Source organism: Carassius gibelio, chromosome B11, assembly GCF_023724105.1.
Source record: "Carassius gibelio isolate Cgi1373 ecotype wild population from Czech Republic chromosome B11, carGib1.2-hapl.c, whole genome shotgun sequence".
NCBI lineage: Eukaryota > Metazoa > Chordata > Actinopteri > Cypriniformes > Cyprinidae > Carassius > Carassius gibelio.
The window spans coordinates 11,470,166-11,490,754 of NC_068406.1; the positions used below are offsets into that span (position 1 = coordinate 11,470,166).

At 36.5% G+C, this 20,589-nt stretch overlaps 1 protein-coding gene across 1 annotated transcript in view; it reads right to left on the bottom strand.

Annotated features, from left to right (window-relative positions):
* Positions 1-9,199: 9,199 nt before the first annotated feature.
* The window catches only part of LOC127967819 (caM kinase-like vesicle-associated protein), a 48,321-nt gene continuing 36,931 nt past the window's right edge, over positions 9,200-20,589 (bottom strand). Inside the window, exons 4-11 of the mRNA XM_052568537.1 lie at positions 19,812-19,886; positions 17,341-17,479; positions 16,174-16,294; positions 15,871-15,946; positions 15,344-15,480; positions 15,129-15,207; positions 14,250-14,337; positions 9,200-14,167 (exon numbers count right to left, since the gene is read on the bottom strand). Coding sequence (XP_052424497.1) covers positions 13,841-14,167; positions 14,250-14,337; positions 15,129-15,207; positions 15,344-15,480; positions 15,871-15,946; positions 16,174-16,294; positions 17,341-17,479; positions 19,812-19,886 — 1,042 coding nt within the window. The 3' untranslated portion in view covers positions 9,200-13,840. The remainder of the gene's footprint in view (positions 14,168-14,249; positions 14,338-15,128; positions 15,208-15,343; positions 15,481-15,870; positions 15,947-16,173; positions 16,295-17,340; positions 17,480-19,811; positions 19,887-20,589) is intronic.

The window sequence follows — 20,589 nt, forward strand, 5'->3', positions numbered from 1 at the left end:
TGGCCTCACATGCAAGCTAATGTGGAACATTATGTCACCAAGGAGTGTAGCTGTCTGAAACACAAGCGTCCAAATAGAGTGACGAGAGCCCCATTGGTCAATATAGTGACGACTTACCCTTTCGAACTGGTATCAGTGGATTTTCTACATCTGGAGTGCTGCAAGGGTGGCTATGAATACATCCTAGTATTAATGGACCACTTTACACCAGCGTACACTTGCAAAAATAAGTCTGCAAAAACAGTGGCAGAAAAGATCTTCGGCAACTTTGTTCTCAGATATGGGTTCGCCACTAAACTCCACCACGATCAGGGAAGGGAATTTGAAAACAAGCTGTTTGAGCGCATGGAGGTAATCTGTGATATCCAACACTCCCGCACAACCCCATACCACCCTGCTGGAAATGGGCAGGTGGAAATGTTCAACAGAACGTTGTTGTCAATGCTGAGATCCCTTCCGAGTCAAGCCAAGGCTGATTGGAAGAGCTCTCTAAACAAGGTCGCCCACGCGTATAATTGTACGCGCAGCGAAGTGACAGGTTATGCCCCATATTACCTTCTGTATGGCAGACACCCGAGGCTGCCCATTGATGTAACGTTTGGCCTGAAGCCAAGGGAGAGTGGAGTGTCACCTAGTGATTATGCTGCCAAGTGGAGAAAACGCATGAAAGAGGCATATGAAGTGGCATCAAGGACAGTTCAGAAAGAACAGAGGAGAGCTAAACAAGGCTGTGACAAGAAGATATATGGAGCAGATTTCCAGCCGGGAAACAGAGTTTTGGTGAGAAATCGGGGAGAAAGAGGTGGTCCAGGGAAACTCCGGTCATACTGGGAGGATCGAGTGCATCTTGTGACCGAGAGGAAGTATGCAGACGGCCCAGTGTATGAGGTTAAGCCAGAACATGGCCCAGGGGAAGCAAGGGTCCTACACCGAAACCTTTTGCTGCCTTGCGACTTTCTACCTGTTGATGATGCCCAGCAGAACAAGAGTAAAATTAAATCAAGGGGAAAAGTGACAGTGGCAAAGGGGAAAAAAGGACACACACCAAGTGGATTCTGAGATGGAAGAGGATTCCAAGAATGAGGATGACTGGAGAGGCTGGACGACAATGCCGGTAAAGCAACGCAAAGAGAGAGAAAGCCGACCAAAAGCTGAGGAGAATGAGTGCCAATTAGGGGCAACAGAAGGAGAATTAGACCAAGAGCCAGAATGCGAACAAGTACTGCCCATGGAAATGTGTGATGAAGGGGACAGAACTTCTGAGAAGTCTGCAAGTGAACTGGAGGATGAAAATGAGGCGGCAGAAGGGGGACAGGAGACATCATCCGATGAGGCAGACGACATCAGCCCAGCAGCAACTCACCAGCCACAAAGAATGTATCCTTTCAGACGAAGGCACCCACCAACAACACTGACTTATGATACATTAGGCACACCCTCTCTTACACATAAAGTCATTTGATTTCATATTTGTTATGTAAAGTAGTAATAACACAGTTCACAGTTCATAGGTTCATAATGAAGAAAAAGTTAATGGGATTATGTTTCATTTAATACACATAAAGTATCAGTAAGCAGACATTGGCACATAGATTGCTTAAATATGATGATAAAGTCAGAACAGCACATATGTGGGTCTGTGTATAGAGCATAGAGTATGTTTACGGTTGAAACCTTTCAGCACTTGCTGCGGGGCCCGTCCTATGGCGGAGCAATATTTCAGACATCATGTGGCCAGTGGTGTCTACTTCAACAGATGACATGAAATGGGAGATAAATGTCATGCATTCACAGTTCAAGACTAATTAGCATCAAGTATAGAGACTGACTCCCTAATGTACTTAATTGTTGCAAGACTCTATGACACTTTGGGAACTATGGAATGCTGAGACAGCATTCATTTTTGGAGGGGAGAGTAGTGTGGGGCTTAGAATAATATTCCCTGGAATGTTGATGTTAATGTTTAGAGAAAGAGAACGCCCCCCAAATGTCCTTATTTTATTTTTTTATTGTTCACTTAGTTCATATGTACTCTAAATTTATGATGGAGTTAATGCAGGAAATGTGTTTAAATCGAAGTTGGTGCAAATGCATTCATTTATATTGAGTGATGCTCAAGTAGGCATGTTGTTATCGCGATCTTACAGGAGAGGACGCCCACAGAAGACAGGGGTGGGCGCGGAGAAGATGCAGAAGAAGAGTGTTGTTTAGTAGTATTGTGAACGCACGCAGAGTTTTGTCTAATGTGAATAAATGCCGTGCAGTGAACCAGATTAAACGAACCCATCAATTAATTTCGACCAGCAAGCATATATGTAATGACCAGAAACTGGCAAGGTTCAGATTGCGCTGTAACAGTGATATATAATATCAGGTACCGTACGCATAGACATCAAAGAGGGTTTGAGCACCTGCCCTTTTTCTTCCTCAAGATTTTTTTTTTTTTTTCTGGGGAGTGTAAACTTTGCCACATCATCGCCATTGGCAGGTGTGGCAAAAAGTTAGTTTTATGCCCTATATGTATGCATGTATGTATATGTGTGTGTGTGTGTGTGTGTGTTTGTGTGTGTGTGTGTGTGTGTGTGTGTGTGTGTGTGTGTGTGTATACAACTTTCCATGTCAAACAAATAAAAACAATCTAAATATCAGGTCAGGTTGGGAAATGTTGAGACTTTCTCCCCTCCCTGTCTCCACAACAAAGCAGTATAGCACACATTGATCGGCACATGCACACACCACTGACAGGCAGAGATCCGCAGAAGTGAACCTCTCCCTACCTTTCCATTTGTGTTCGTCTTGGTGTGGAGGTGAGTGGTGATGAACAACAGACAGGCTCCCAACCCTGGTCCTGAAGACCAGGGTTGGGAGACACACCTGATTCAGGTCATCAGCTCATTAGTAGAGACCTCAAATTGGTGTGTCAGAGAAAGGAGACATGCAAAATATGCAGTGTAGGGGTGCCTCCAGGTCCAATGGACTAAGCTATCTGTGCCTTGAATTTACAGCGAATTTTCCAAAAGGCAATTTTAGTTGTCTTGCTAACATCCACGACTCATGAGAGAGTTACCATGTAGGTTAGTAGGTTAGACCATTGTGCGTTCTTTTATGGCATGATTCAGTTTATTAAAGCTGCAGTTCTTAAGTTTTGCCTCTTTGTCGCCATCTCTGTTAGAAAACCTGCAATTGCAGCTGTTTGCAGAATTATCTTCCTTGCATGGGTTGTGCGTTGGCATGGTTCCAGCACGGATGAATCTAATGTTTTGATGAGTATGTGTGGATATTTACTGTACTTCACAATCACAAATTCTAGCCTACGTCTTGGAATATATGACTCAAATAAGAATTTTCACCAGCTATTTTCATCTGAACAAGTAACAAATTTGTTCTTACTGAGAAAAAAAAGCATTGCAATAAATCATGCTATAATGGTGATCTAATCTAACGATTGATTAGCATAATCAGTTGACTGGTGACTCTGTGATTTTAATTTTAGATCTACAGTAAGTGCAGCATTAGATACTATTGATCACAATATCCTTATTACTCATTTAAAAATGAATGTGGGTATCTGAGACGTAGCTCTTGAGTGGTTCAGATCATTTCATTTTAATAGGACCTTTTCAGTTAATATCAGTCAGTCTTATTCAAAATCTGCTCCATTGAATTGTGTTGTTCCCCAAGGTTCAATTCTTGGTCGTGTCTTGTTCTTAAAGGTCCCCTTCTTCGTGATCCCATGTTTTAAACTTTAGTTAGTGTGTAATGTTCTTGCTAGGGTATAAATAATATCTGTAAAATGCTAAAGCTCAAATTTCAATGCCAAGAGAGATATTTTATTTAAAAGAATTTGCCTACAAAACACGACCCATTTGGACTACATCCCTCTAGTTCCTGCAGTAATGACGTCACTAAAACAGTGTTTTTCACTAACCTCCGCCTACATGAATTCACAAAAAGGGGGCGTGGTCTTGTTGCGCTCTGACTGAGTAGAAGGAAGAGCTGCGTTTTTGTTTGCCATGTCGTTGAAAGGCTGTTATTTTCATCTTGGAGTCAAATCATCTTTGTTTGGGCTTCCCAGGGACGCTGTACTTGGAGATTAATGGTTACAATTTATGTTTAACTGCTCAATCTCAATCAGTTTAATGCCGGATTCGCACAAAGATTATTCTTGAAAGATGGAGCAGTTCCCTTTGTCTGGAGAAGGCATTGTTTATGGACCACAACCGGTAAGTGTATTTTATTGTTTAAGTTGGTGCATTTAACAGTTTCTGTAACTTATTACACCAAGGGAAAAGTGTTTAGTTTTGTAAACTAGATGTTAGGGCTGTGAAAAAAAATGAATGCAATTTTCATGCACATCTCATCAGTAAAAACGCTCCTGTGATTATAAGTACATCTCCAGCACGTGCGTTCTAGCCCAATCACATTAGCAGGAGGGCAGTGCGCGCTCAGCTGCTGTCAAATCACAACACAGGAACCGCTGGCCCAATCAGAACTCGTTACGTTTTCTGAAGGAGGGACTTTATAGAACAAAGAAGTCATCAGCCCGTTTTTATGACAGTGAAAACAGAGGTATACAGATAGGTGAATTGTGTGAAAAATACTGTGTTTTTTTACACGCGAAACATAAACACATGTTATATTGTACACTGTAAACACAATTAAAAAAGCATGAATTTTTTTTCATTGTTTTGCGAATACAGGACAAGAGGAAAATCACATCTCTACTAAATTGTTTGCATGAAGTTAAACTATGGATGTCAGCAATTATTTATTTATTTTTATCTAAATGCAAGTAAGACCAAGGTAATTTGATTTGAAAACTCTGAGTTTCAAGTTCTTTTCTGATTTGGATTTGAACTTGACACCTTTCCGTAAATCAGTATTTAAAAATCTTGGGGTTCAGTTTGATGTCTCTCTGAAATTTGATAAACAGATCAATTTGGTGGTTAAGTCTTGTTTCTTTCATTTGAGAATACTAGCTAGTTAAAACCATTTCTGTCAACCAGAAATTTTCAAAAGCTTATTCATGCCATTATTTTTGTAAGACTGGATTACTATAATACTTTATATGCAGGTGTAAGACAATCGCTGTTAACTCGCTTACAACCAGTGCAGAATGCTGCTGCTAGATTATTGACAGGTGTTAATAAACACCAGCATATAACACCTTTTTTAGATACTTTACATTGGCTTCCTAAAGAGTTGATTTTAAACTACTTATCTTAATATATCAATCTGACACCCTCTTATTTAACCAATCTTTTACATGTACACAAACCTCAAAGGAATCTAAGGTCATCAAACCAGATGATTTTAGACATCCCTAGGACAAGATTAAAGTTGGCATTTTCAGCGGTGTCCCGTAAGTGCTGGAATAGCTTGACTTTATATCTTAGACTTTTACCTACATTGGGTTCTTTAAAAAATAATTTAATTGGAGTTAGCCTTTGGTTCCACTCTTTGACTTAAAAGAAAGTGTCTCTCCTTTTTTTCTATGATGTTTGTTTTACTTGCTTTTTATTTCTCTTTTGCTTCCTGTGATGTTGGTGATGATGTTGGTTTCTTCCTATGATGCTATTGTACAGCACATTGGTCAACCCAGTGTTGTTTAATTGTGCTCTATAAATAATTAAAATAAGAAAGAAAGAGAAAGACCAGCAACTAATATTTGCCCGTTCCTTCCAAATTAATTTTGTCTGAGTTTCTAGTAAAATATGTAAAAATCCCTGAAACAAGATAAATTCATGAGAAATAACACTGCATAAGATATTAATATTATTATTATTATTATTAGATAATGTACCTTTAAGGATTTTCTTTAAGAATTTTCTTTGTGTATTTAGCCTTGTTTATTGTGTAGTGTATGTTTCACTTGTGATTGTTGTATAGCTAATAATAATAGTAATAAATGTAAAATCTGCTTAAGTGTTGAGAAAAAAAGTTGCATAGCATATTAATTTCTCTTTTTAATAAAAAAGAAAAATTCCCCAATACTTTGGTCTGCTGGCGCAAATGTCATAATCAGCGCAAAACTTGTACAGTCCGATTTTTCTAACTACCGCATGCACATGCATGCTCAGCTCGCACTTGCACCTTGGTGTTTTTTTATGCAGAAAGTCTACAAGGTGGCAACACTGCCCCATTATTTTACAGCTGAAAAAGAGCCAGATGAGACAGCAACTACAATACGTTGTTTGAAATGACTAAAATATATTCGCAACACTAATTAAAATGAATCAAGTCAGTGAATGCTGACACCTTGTGAAGAGAATTAGCACAAATATTCTGATTCTGAGTAAAGACAAATTTGCTAAATTTAACATTCTGCTGTTACCATCATTTGTTAAGTCATCAATAAACATGAGACCGCATGCATGCCCATGCTATGGATCATAAGCAGTTGCTCTTTTTCCTCCAAACTTTTGCTTTCCCATCAGTTTGATAAAGGTTAATCTAAAGGTCTTTGCTCACTGAGTCCCGAAATTCTTGTTCAAAATTTTTTGCACGTAGAAAATAAATTCGACCCTGATGTTGTGTCAATTACACACTGCCTCCGAAACTCTCGTTGGATCAGTTTAAATGTTCTGCATTCGCATCCAGTAGCAAGCATTAGATAGGAAAGGATGATGAATATGAAAATTTTTGGACTCAAGTGTTCAAGCACATTTAGTCTTATCTGTCCATATCTGTCTTATATGTCAGACCTCTACTGGCCCATGATGTGGTAATCTCGATAATGGTGGTGGACAGTGACATAGAAGAGAAGAATTGTTGAATAAAGTATTCTTTGCACACAAAAGGTATTCTTGTATATTCGTAACATTACAGATGAACCACCCATGTCACCTGGACTATTTTAACCATGTCCTTACTATTCTTCTGGGTCTGGGAACATTTCAGTTACATTGCTCTCTATGGAGGGTCAGAAAGCTCTCGGATTTCATCAAAAATATCTTCATTTGGGTAAACTATCCTTTTAACAGGTAAAGTATGTGTGTTGAAATGTCAGCGCATTTTTGTAGTTTTCTCAGTGGCTTTACTTGTGCCTGCAGTTACTAAACATCAATCCCAGTGAGGACATACAGATCTTCTGCCGGTCACTGTATTGTTGTTGTTCTCTGGGCACAGTGGGCATCATCACGGGCATCTCATTCAGGCAAAATAGGATCTCATCATCACTAGCCTCTTTTGTCCCATTTGTGTCCCCCAACAGACAAACCTCTGTCTCTGTCTTATCTGATAGCTCCCATCATTCCCTGTGTCTGGTGTCTCAGTGCCAGTGGTGGGCACAGTCGTCGCAGTGACTGGCTGTTCTCACCCACCGGGGTGATGGATGATTATCGGAGTGAATAGCTGAACACACTGAGGATAAACGGCTCAGAATGCTTATCTCCAGACCCATCTCAGAGGGGGAAGGGGTGCCATCGTTTCAACATGCCATCATAAGCTGTCATTATTATGGAAAGGCCTCTATTCATGCTTACAAAGTCTTTTGTTCACTGTTGAAAAAACTCTTTATCAGTCTGACATGAAAGCTCCAGAATAACTTTTATCGATTATGTTTTGCCCAAGCAGATGTTTTTAGAAGTGTAGCACTCTGGAAAGAAATGAACGCATGGAATAACACTTTTTAGGTAACCTGATAAGTCTTGAAGGACATTAGGAGAGACGTTTGCTGGTATTATCAGGTTGTGAGATCAGTGACTCAGAGGAAGAGATTCCTGGCAGTGCTATTATAGCATTCAGAGTGCAGGGTAAATCAAGTACAGGACGTCACATTTGTAAAGTCTGTGGTCCGGACAGGAATTTAGTAGGCCAGTACAGACTCAATTTGATGTCATTAGAAACATCCTTTAAAGTGGGTTAGATGCTGATGATAAATGTGGATTCATTTTCAGACTTTGAGGTTAAGTGATGCATTGGGCAGAGGATAAAATGTTCTCACATCTTATTACAAGAAGAGAGAGAAGTCATTGCCTTATTGTCTGGTTGCTAATCTTTAAATATTTATTTACTAAATGACGTAATTATATGTGATGTACTAAATGATGTGAACCAGCAGAGGGCAAGCTTTACTAAGCCTCTAAGATGTTTGCTTTCTGATGCACTACAAAGGAATTGGCCACTGCTATTAATGGGTTCTATATATTTTCTTAAGTTTGTTAGAATTAAATCTTAGAATAAAAACTAACATTATTAATAAAAATTTCGAGTGAGTGAGTGACCCTAACCATATATATCCATCTATCGATCTATCTGTCTGTCTATCTATCAATCTATCTAGATTGTTTAACTGTTGCATTAACTGTTATACCTAATTAGGAAGTATACAGGGCCAGATAATATTTTGGTTAAATGGAAAATATGGCTCATTTTCACTTCAAAAATAGTTTGACCTATTTTGTTATCATGTACTTATTAATATATAGTTGTTTTGGTGGCACTTTATTTTACAGTCCTGTTCCTCGTGTACATACTATGTACTTATTATAGTAATTACAATAATTATGTAATAACTAGGTACTAACCCTGAACCTACCCCTAAACCTAACCCTACCCCATGTAGTTACCTTGTATTACCAGAACTTACACTGCAAGTAGACTATAAGTACATGTACGTACTGTACACATACTGTAAAATAGTGCAACTGTTGTTTTAATCTGTTTTTATTTTTCCAGTATAGATAGATAGATAGATAGATAGATAGATAGATAGATAGATAGATAGATAGATAGATAGATAGATAGATAGATAGATAGATAGATAGATAGATAGATAGAGACCCAAACTTGCACTGGTGCATGTAATATGTGGAATTAATTAATATTTTGCCATTCATTGTAACTTCACTTTCACATTCTCCCAATGCCATTTACAAAATCAAACAGTATTTCTTCACTTACTTTCACCCTTTTCCCCTCTAATATATCATATCCTCACAAATAGACATTGAGAAGAACAATGTCAACAAATAACTTCAGTTAAGGATGATTCTGACACAACATTCCGCCATGCCAAATAATTACTCTAAGACCCCATGTGCAGATGCTAATCCAAGATTGTTCATGTAACCATCTACTTTTTAAAATGAGACATGGTCTTCTTAGATTTTTGACAAACATATTTAATTCTCAGTGTCTTACATTAAGAGTAGTTGTTGGATGTAACATGCAGCATATAAAAATACGACTACTAATGTATGATCATTCAGGATGTGTTTATTTTGAAAGCATGAAAGTCAGTTGAAGAATACAGAGGTTAAAGTGAAGAGAGGCCAGTCCTCAGTGTATTCACAGGTTCACAGTCAACCACTCTGAGAAGAACATCAGAGAGAATGAGGAAATCAACAGACATCGAACACCAAAGGCAATAGTGAAGCACTGTAAAAAAAAAAAATGCTTTTAATTGTTTAACACAGTATCTAGCTGTGGTTTCAGTACACATGAATGCTATAAAAACATGTTTTCTTTTTTTTACTCTTCAAGACCCACATGAAACATTACTTACCACTGATTTATTGTAGGTCTTAATGGTGTGAGCTTTAGCATTTTTATACAAAATCAAAAGACAAAAAAAAAAACTCTCAAAGTCTCTGAGTAGATCGAACAAATAAAGGTATGAAACAGATTTTAGGAAAGGAAAGGAAATATTTAAGAAGATAAAAGAAGTGAAAGATACAAACTGACAGTGACACCGATGTATATCAAAGCTGACTTCCGTAGAAACCCGTGCCAGCCCATGCTGTGCATCATCTTCAAATCAACTGACAGCATAACTGCATATCAAGGCCTTCTACTTTCAAACCTCCACTGACTCCTGCCATGTTTAGAAAATTACAGCATGTCACCACTGCACAACAATTACACATTGTTGACCACTGGAGGGGAAACTTTCATCACTGTTTTTGTTCACCTATATTTAATAATTGTACAATAGGTGAACTTTCATTCATCTCTCTAGCTTCTCACCCTTCATTGTCAGCTTCAACAGAGGACATGCCAATCAGAAACTGAGTGTTCACATGGACACTGACATTGAGAGTAGCATCACAGTATCGCAGTTGTAGACTATTGCTCATATTAAGAGGTCAACCGTTTCATTTTGCTTTCATTAAGTTCTTTTAATCCTGCATCACCTGTCATTTCTCTGTGCTAAAATTGAAATATTTTTGTATGCTGAAAACAAAAACATCAACCTGTTCATGTAAAAGTCATGACAGCACATAATAAGCTTTAAATGTACTGTAGAATGCATCAAATAAGATATGAATCAGTACTGCCATCAAGAGTAACAGACAGTAAACTCCACATAGTGTACTAGTGAAGCGTGAACATTTAATGAATAAGATCTGTGTGAAAGATGAGGTGTCTGCTGACAGCAGACATTTTTATAAAATAAGTAAAGACGGAAAAAACACCTATCGGCTAAAATCTTAAATCGTTAAGGTTAGGGTTTGGTTAATGGGGCTAGACTTAATTAGGATCATTAGTGTTTAAGACTATCTGCTTTAGGCAGGAATATATCAAACCAATGTAGAGCGCTGCAGGGAGGATGTATTTTTGTAACCCAAGTTATCACCCTGATTCCCTTGATGAACAGCCAATAGGATTTTAGTTATTGCAGAAATTAGTTTAACAATAAGTTCATGATTCTTACATGTTTTGTTTAATATAATCCTAAACACATCATTTATGAATTTTGAAATTTACATACAATCACCAGATTTATTTTTCTTTTTAACCTTTTTTATTGGGGTGCAAATTAAGTAGTATAATGCTTTGAAACAATCTGTTTCATGTTTAGCTCTAAATAAATAAAAGTGAATCACTTGACCAGTGTTAATTTCGTTGACGAAGACTATGACGAAAAATATTCGTCAACTAACCTTTTTCACGGACGAAAACTAAATAAAAACTAAATAAAAAGTCAGATATGATGACGAAAAACGTGACGAAATATAACTGACACTTTAGTCAACGAATAAAAATGAGACGAAAATATATGGGCGGGACGAATGGAGAAGAGGTCCAATCAGAGCGAATCTTTGAGGGTAGGTTGATCTATGCAGAAGCAGCCGAGCCATTTTAAAAAGCCGCGGCAAATGCAAGCGCAACAGCTAAACAAAGCAGCAGCAGTTACACAGAAAAGAGAACAAAGATGAGTTTGCAGAAATTCGCACAGTTTCGAGGACGTTTTCATAACAGTTAAGTTGTTTACACAGGGAACTACACTGCAACCTTTTGAAATGCCATTGCGACCCAAATTTTTATGAGTTCGTAAATGTATCACTGATTATTTTTGTACCTACTTATGTGTAATGCTATGTTTTAATATGAGCATTTATTAAAACAGAAATGTGTATTTTAAGAATACGTTTTATAACGTGCTCCAAGCATTCAACACATCAAGTTGGCTTCAGCCCCGCGATGCGGGAAAGATGAACTGAGCAGAGCAGCTGGTTACTCGCGTAACACTGAACCGAGCTCTCTTTCAGGACGTTTGCGTCCTCTTGCACCCTGAACGAACAAATACAAATCGCATTTTAAATAAACATAAGAAATAGAGCGAAAAGTGAAAGAGCTCAATTCAGCAGCGCGGTGTTCTGGTGTTCAGGGAGCAAGCAGAGACGCGTCTCAAAGTCTTCTTGCTTTTGTACCGACAACAAATACATACTAAATATGTCGAAATACCAGTCTTGGAAAGTGTGTTCGAAAAAGTCTGTAGTTATGTCTTCAGTGAAAGTAAAGCGTTGGAAAGAAATCGGATGCGTATCTTTATAATGGATGCATTTGTCTCTTAAAGTGACCGCGCCTAATTTACTAGCTCTGCTGTCAGTGTCTTTAATGTATGAAAATGAAAGTAAATCACTCACTGCTCTTGATTGAATTACTTTGTAGTTTTAACAAGAATTTATCCAAAGTCAATCCGAAAATCAGATAGAATAGATTATACTGTTTTACTAGTGACTAAAAAATTAATACAAAAAAATTATTAGGGACCTGAGCATGTTTTGCTTAAGTGTTTCTTTCTTTAATTTCTAATGCAACCTTTTCACACCACAGACTGAACCAAATTAAGCATTGCATCAGACATTATCAAGATGAATTTGTTGTTCTGACACAGTTTAACCCTGAGTTATTGTCATATTTTATTACCAATTTCTAAACTACAGCAAATAAACTGTGATATTGTAAGAAACGTTGAAGGTGTCTGAATACATTTTGGTTTGATTGTGTATTTTATTTTACAGTGAAGACTATGCAGTGCTATTTTAAATGAACAAAAACAAACTTAAAAAAATTTAAACTTTGTGTAAATAGCACAAATAAAGAAATAGATTGAACATACAATACAAATATAATATAGGTGGTTGTCTATTTCAATAATACTGTACTTCATCTTGAAAGAATGTCATATGCATTGCATATCATTCAGGACGAATGATCTTTTTCAGAGAGCATGTATATTTTTCATTGAGAGCAGGCCTTATGTTTATTTTCTAAATACCATTCCATAACAGACTGATGGAAACATTTAGTCAAGTCAACTAAGTTGACTTTGTTCTACTAAAAAAAAACTAGACTAAGACTAAAAGACTTAAGACTAGACTAAGACTAAAACTCTTATGAGATTTAGTCGACTAAAACTAGACTAAGACTAAAACATTTCAGATGACTAAAATGTGACTAAAACTAAATGGTGTGTTATTCAAAAGACTAAGACTAAGACTAAATCTGAATTTGCTGTCAAAATTAACACTGCACTTGACAGGAAAAAGTCAATATATGATCCTTGTTACATATTTGGAATAATTTAAAATAATGTAATAAATGAAATATCTCAGAATATATTTAAGTGCATTATGGATTAATAAAATGAGATGCAATGAAAATATAAATGTAAGGATTAAATATATTGAAGGGTCTCAAAGGAGTAGTAATGTACATCTATGCCTCAGATGAAATTCTGTTGAAAACAAAGATCACTGTGTGTGGCTATAGGCCTGTGTACTTTTAAAATGGACAAGTATATTATTACTCAATACATGTAAAATGTATGCAAATGAGTATATAATACATTATATGAAGAAATCACATTTTCCACTGTTCATGTGGCTAGCTACCAAGCAGATCTGAGGTATTTCTTATGTTTACCTAATCTGCTCCATTTATTGGGCCACATGTCTCAACCATTAAAATGCCATTATGAGATGAATTTAGCCGCCTTAGTTGCTGCCGAAGTATTTTTCATATAAATCCCCTTAAACTGATTACAACATTTCATGAGCGTGTGTTCGATCAAGACATGAAATGTCCATGTAAAGCTGAAGCTGAATGTAGCAGTTATCTGGTGTCGTAAACAGCAGATTTGTAAAAGCATGCTGTTCTTGGCTACGTCTAATCTACAGAGGTTAGTAAGCTATTTACAGAAACTATACATCGCACACAAAGCTGTGTATCGGTGCACCTGCTCAAGACGGACGTTAACAAACTGCGATGCAATAAAATAAAAAAAGTACTTTTATAAAATGAGGCCTGCTTTAATCATCTATCCTAAAACATGTATGCGGATCAGTGCTAAAGATTCCAATCTTGGCTTAATGTAAGCAGAAAATAGCTTTTTTCTTCTTTTGCGCAAAGTTAAAGTAGCCTTCGATACACGTCACACAGCTTTGTGATTCAATAGAAAACAGATGCTTGCTGGGAAATGTTTTAGAAGTCGGCTCACGATAGAGCGTGTTGAGATTAATGCTATGTGCTGCGGGATCAGTATTAGCATGCTTGCTGCTTATGTACAAGTGTGTGGGCTCTAAACGCAGGTGGGAGAGAGGTAGCAAGATTAACCGCTCTGTCCCTCCCCTGTGTCTGATGGCAGGGGGGCTACAGCCTCTCCGTTGCATGGCGGTGTAGGATCGGGCTGTTCTGGAGCTGGGGTGTGAAGAACAGGCTCAGCTGGTGCTGCTGCTTCCACGGCGGGGGCTTCTGTGCTCGTCGAGTTGCTTTCAGCAGTACTCGATGGGGCTGTGGAGGCCTCTGATGGAGCTTGAGGGTTTTCCTGTGCCCCTGCTGCAGGGTTAGACACACCAGGTGCTGCTGCTGCTGGTGCCGCCGTCTGATGCTCTGGTGCCCTGAGACGCTTCATCATGGTCGTGACACGTACCGCTTTCTACAGTGAGGGTGTAATCCAAATTTAATTTGGCCAAACTCAACTTCTTAACACAAAAGCGTGAACTTCATCTAGAACTTACCTTCCACTTAGCTTTAGCAAAGTTCTTCTCGATTTGTGCACACACGTTTTCCTTGATGTTCTTGTCTGATGCAGCATTTCCAGATATCCTTTAATGGTACAAAAAACATATTATATGGACTGAAAACTTGTTTTTAGATAAAGTAATGTTCAAAGGTTTGGGGTCAAAAATGTTTTCTTCATTTAAAGAAACGCTTTTGTTCAGTAATGATACCGCATTAAGTTGGTCAAGTGACAATTACATTGTTATAAAAACTTAAAAACTTTGAAGTCATCAAAGAATCGTGAAAAATTAAATATTAAGCAAAATGGTGATAATCTTGGGCAGAAAATCAGCATATTTAAATGATTTCTTAAGGATTGTGTGACACTTAAGACTGGAGTAATGATGCTGAAAATTCAGCTTTGCATCACAGGAAATTATCCATTTTAAAATCTATTAAAACAGAACACATTTATTTTAAATTATAATATATTACACAATATTACTGTTTTCACTGCATTTCATTGCAGCATGGTAAGCATTCAGTAAGAGACTACTTTTAAAAATACTACAAAAGTTTATGTAACCCCAACTTTTGAACAGAGGTGTATTTCATACACATTTGTTTTTTCTCAGTAGTTAGGGATGCAAATGTATTGAGTAATTGGGTTACACTTTAGTTTAATGTATCATTGTTACAATGTAATTATATCATAAATTAACTATATGTTCTTACTATATGGTTAGGGTTAGGATCAGGGTTTGGTTTAAGGTCACTTGCATTTAATTATGCATAATTAATTGTTATTATAATAGTAAGTACATGTAACCTGTCTAACAGACACCTTAAAATAAAGTGTTACCAGTAATTGTCAGGTTTATTGATACTGTAAGTACCATTCATGGTTGATGGCTTCTTGTGCAGTCAGTCTCTGATCCTGGTCCACCTCCATAAGACGTGACACTAAGTTTTTAGCTGCAGATTGAAAAAAATGTCAGATGCAAACACAACTAAACGGTCACATCATGTCTTTAAAATCAAGGTTTACATAAGACAAGTTTGTGATCTATTAAGCATGAGAGATTTTATCAGTATTCTTCACTAACAGTACCGGAGTCTGAGATTTCATCCCAGTATGGTGAGTCAAACTCATAGTCTCCAGCAAGAATCTTCCGGAAGAGGTTCTTGTCATGGTTTTCATAATCATCATCATCTGTTTCATCATAGAAAGGAGGATTTCCGGATAGCCTGAGCATGAGATGAGGGAAATCATTACAAACCGTGAGAAGGATCTGGGTAATGGTACTCTCATGCCCACACAGCTCCCTGACATGCATTTTGCACATAAAATTAGCATAATATTGGATTTTATTTTTTTTATCATTGTACAGATTTTGTGGAGCCTGCAGAAACGGTGTGTGAATTAGATGACTCTGATCTATTAATAAGGTATCATCGGTTTTGCATTTACTACTCAGACAGCACATTGTAGTCAACATGGGGGGGGTTTGGTCAAAATAAGGTACAATGTGGACCACACTTCAGCTGATAATCAAAAGCCTGGCTGTGGAAGACTAGTTAAATGCTGTCTGTAAATGAAGGTGTTATGAGTTTTGGTTTATGGAAGAATACACTCACAGTATGTACATGATCACACCAAGGGCCCAGCAGTCCACAGCTCGGCCATATCTCTGTCTCCCAACAACCTCTGGGGCTGGTTGAAAAAAAAAATGAACAAGGACACTGCATATAAAAAAACAACAACACATTGATGCAGACTGCCACATTTGGCTATTCTAATTTTAATTAATGCATGCCCATGTAAACAGAAATCTTGTAAAAAAAAAAAAAAAAAAAAAAAAAAATGTGTTCATCAATAAAGACCATCTGTTGCAACTGAGTGTTTAAAGAGGTTTTTTCCTGTTATGAAGAGCTTCTTACCCAGATACTCTGGGGTTCCACAGGGCTCCTTGATGAGTCCATTCTCCAGTTTTGCCAGATGGAAATCACTGATGACTATTTTGGAATGTTTCAGTCGGTTGTAATACACCAGATTCTCAAGCTAGAGGGAATGACAATGATAAGATGACACGATGCTTCATGAAATTCCTTTTCTCAAAACAGACTTTTGTTTGTGTGTCAAGACAGCTGATGTAAAACAAGTAATATTCTAGAGCAGAATTTAGGAACTACAGAACAATACATTAGCAGGGCTTGACATTACCTTTTTTGCTCACCAGCCACTGTGGCGATGGGTTTTCCAAATTTACTAGCCACTCAGCATTTTCACTGGCCCTAATTTATTTATTTATTTATTTATTTTATTTTTTTTGAGAAATCAGCTTTATATGACTTTAGTTATTGCATACTACAATTTATTTAAATTTTTTTCTAGGTAATTTTTTTGCCTATTTAAAGGGAATTATTAATAATTATACCATATGTAATAAAACAATATAGGGCTGTTACCAATCAAATGAAATCAGTATTAACAAAACCCATCTCTCGAATGCAGAAGTTTACACAGACCGTTTAATGAAGACGAAATGTAGCATGAATGCATTCACTCTGCAAAATTATGACAGCATAAATAATGTTATGAGCTTGGTGTTTTAAATCAGTTTGTTATATACAAATACAAAATGTTGGAAAAAATGCAAAGATAAGCTACTGTAACCTACTTTTAAATATAAAAGAAAACTGCCAGTAGGTGGCAGCAAGTGACTTAATTCCTTAATAAGTGAGTCATTGAGACATTCATTCAAACGATCCATTCAGACAGCTGATTCAAGAATGAAGCAAGTGCCTCTCTTTATGAATGGACAACTGAATCACTGACTCAAATAGGTAATTCAAAAATGCTGAATCAGTAACCATTCAGTAATGAAACACTGCTGTGTTGCTCAGATATGATTTATTATTATTATTATTCATTTAGATTATTTTTAACAACAATAAAAAACAGATCTGATATCATTACACACAAAAAAGTGCAGTCCTAAAGTTTAGATTCGAAAACCAAATCAGAATTGTGAGTCTTGTGTGAAAGTTTCTGGGTAAAAGGGTTAATTAACTATGATGACTACCAGAGGGCACTGTGTAATGTACCTTCAGGTTCCTATGAACAATCTTCAGGCTGTGCAGGTAAGCAACTGCCTCCATCACCTGTCTGATAACATTGCTGGTGTCCCTCTCAGAATAATAGCCTTGATCCAGAATCCAGTCAAACACCTCCCGACCTGTGGCTCTGCAAGAAATCACAACATGCTGAGCTGCTTTTTCTGTGCGATTATGAATTATTCACACCCTGCTTTAAACGTTGGCACCTTCAAAAGCTTTACTTGATCACGCAGATGTAGCAGACGCAAATCATCCAGTCCATGCCACACATACAGCGTACAGCAGGGACGAGGCATTAAAATAATGAATGCAAATCCAAACAGACAGGTAGGAATGCGACAAGGACGAGGCGGTATAATCGTGCTAGGACAGTCTGAGCGCAGGGTTTATTTCTGTAATGTCTCAGGCAACAGTAGCAGCAGCTTCAGCCTCTAGAGCTCAGTTTCAACATGATTTGAAGAGAACCTTTGTCGCCAAACAACCTTTGCTATAGGAATTTGTTTTTGTCGTTCATTCTTTTATCACGCGCCGGCTTCACAGCTCAGTATCTTACAACAAATTCAAACATTATATTTAGGAAACAAATATTACATGTTGGTACCTATGCTTTATCGGAGGGATTTTTCTCATCATACTGATCATATTTAAAGCCTCTTTATTAGTATGTTATGTTAACCATCATGCGAGAAATTCACAAATGTATAAACTGTGAGAAATAAAAAAGCTACAACTTCAGACCAGAAACACATCACATAACTGTAAATGTGTTTGTAAGGAAGGTTGGAAATTAGTAAATCATTTCTGTATCCAGGGGCGATTCTAGGATTCTTTCAACTGGGGGGCACAAGAGGGGCCACAGTTAATACAGAGGTACCAATCTTATATTGTGCATTTGGTCACACTATATTTTGAGATCCAAATCTAGCTATTAATAAAAAAATAAAAAAATAAAAAAATAACTACGACTTTTGTCTCAAAAAACTTCTAATATGATGCTTATTAATTGTAAGGTAAGTGTTACGTTTATGTTAAGTAAATGGTCATGTAGAATAAATATTATTAATATTTATAATTACTAATAAACATTTAAAAATGTTAATAAAATATTATTAAATGGATGCCACCATATTGGGAAAATAAAGCCCTCCCACACCTACCTTAACCATTCCCAATACTTTATTTTAAACTTTTTGATTATTTCCTTAATATCTATTGAAAATAAATGCATTAACTAGATGATGCTCTCAAATATGATGCTTATTAATTCTAAGGTAAGTGTTCAGTTTATGTGTTAGGTATGATTAGGGAAGTACTAATAAACAGACAATATGTTAGTTATAATAGTCATGCTAAATAAGCAACTAGTTAAAAGTGAGAACTTCCCATGGCCCCTCCCCTGTCTACACCACTGTCTGAATCCAATACTGATGTCACGTCACTTGACAAAAGAACGAACGACTTAGACAAGAAGACTTGAGAAGTGAACAAATAATTTCTTTATCCAGTAAAGACTGCATAGCACCTATTGGGCTGTCATGGGAAGAACAAATGAATCGAGAGGTGACCTAATCATTTTAGTTTTCTGTAGAGCCAAAAGGATGTTACGCATGTTCAGTCAACAAGAAAGGAACAAATCCCTCACTGAGATGACTCGCCATTCAAAAGTCACATTAAAGATCGGTTCAAACTGAATGAATCGTTCATAAATTACTAACAAAGATCTCAGTGAGTTACATTACAAAGCTTTAAGAATTTCATACTTTTTGGTCAGCAACTGCACCAAATTGTATTTTTTTTTTTTTTTTTTTACTTAGTTTCCTCTGAAAAAATAAATAAATAAAATCCTCCTTGAGTTTCAGCTCCATATTTTCACTTTATAATATGGTTTATGAGATTATACAAAAGACCTTGCAAAGACCTTGCAAAAACACATATGCAGATTTTTTAAGATTGTTTTTTATATTGTGTCTACAGGTTTAAAAAAAAATATAAAATTTTAAATAAAATAATTGTTTTATTATTAGAAAATCAAATTAAAAATGTTATTATTTCATGTAAGGCTTTATATGGTTAAAAATTATTTAAAAGTTGCATACAAAAAAAAAAAAAAAAAAAAAAAAAAAAAGAAAGTCTAAAATTATTTTCTCCCATTGCTTCCCATTTGTAATTTTCATTCTTTTTTTGAGTGAATGTTTAATTTGAAAATACTTAAAGGCCACATGCGTTTAAACTTATAATTAATAGTTTGCATTAATATTAAACTTTAAATAGTTAAGTAAAATATTAGTTATATATATATGGTTATATAAATCCACTGGTATTTGTACCAAGTACAGAAATCATTACACTCCTAAAATAATAATAATAATAATAATAATAATAATAATAATAATAATAATAATAATAATAATAATAATAATAATAATGATGATTCCTCTGAAATGGATTTGAGGACTTACAGCTCAAGGAACAGGTAGTACTCTTTCCGGGTCTCATAGACATCAACCAGCTGGAGGATGTTGGGGTGTTTCACCCTGGGGAGGAGAAATGGACAGTAAGTTAGGGGACAGTTTGTGGCACACAGGAGGTTGATACACATGTAGCTCTGTGCCCAGATTTATCCCGGCCTGCCATCAACCCCACACTCATGTCCCATCTGCCACTGCAGAGTCATCCACCGCCAGACACACACGCCCGCGTCCCTACCATTTGCATTTCACATGGATTCCTTTATCCGCTATAATCATATTTAATTAAACAACAAATGTCAGTATTATCATTAATGCTCTGTGGCTGAATCACATCAGTTCAAATCAACACTTATGTATATATGCTTTATGTAATTGCTTTCAAGTATATGCCAGCCTGAGGATGCAGCTTCCCATGGTTTCTTCTTCATCTACTAAAACAGACTTTATTTCTTGCCACTGCCGCCATTAGCTAATCACTGGAGTGTTTGTAAAACATTATTCTTAGTTAAAAGTAACTTTTCAACAATATGTATTATGTAAAAATCTTATTTAAATAAACTGAGATGAACTGAATAGCAGATGAAACAAAGTTTGCAAGAAACTTCCCTTAAAACATATTACATTTAATTCTAGCACATATAATAGTATAATTTAATTCATTATGTAACACAGACCCTATAAAGAAGTGTTTCAGATTTTTGTAAAGGTGGTTATGTCAGCCAACTTTTAAATTAAGAAATTAATACACTGATTATGCTTTGAAGAC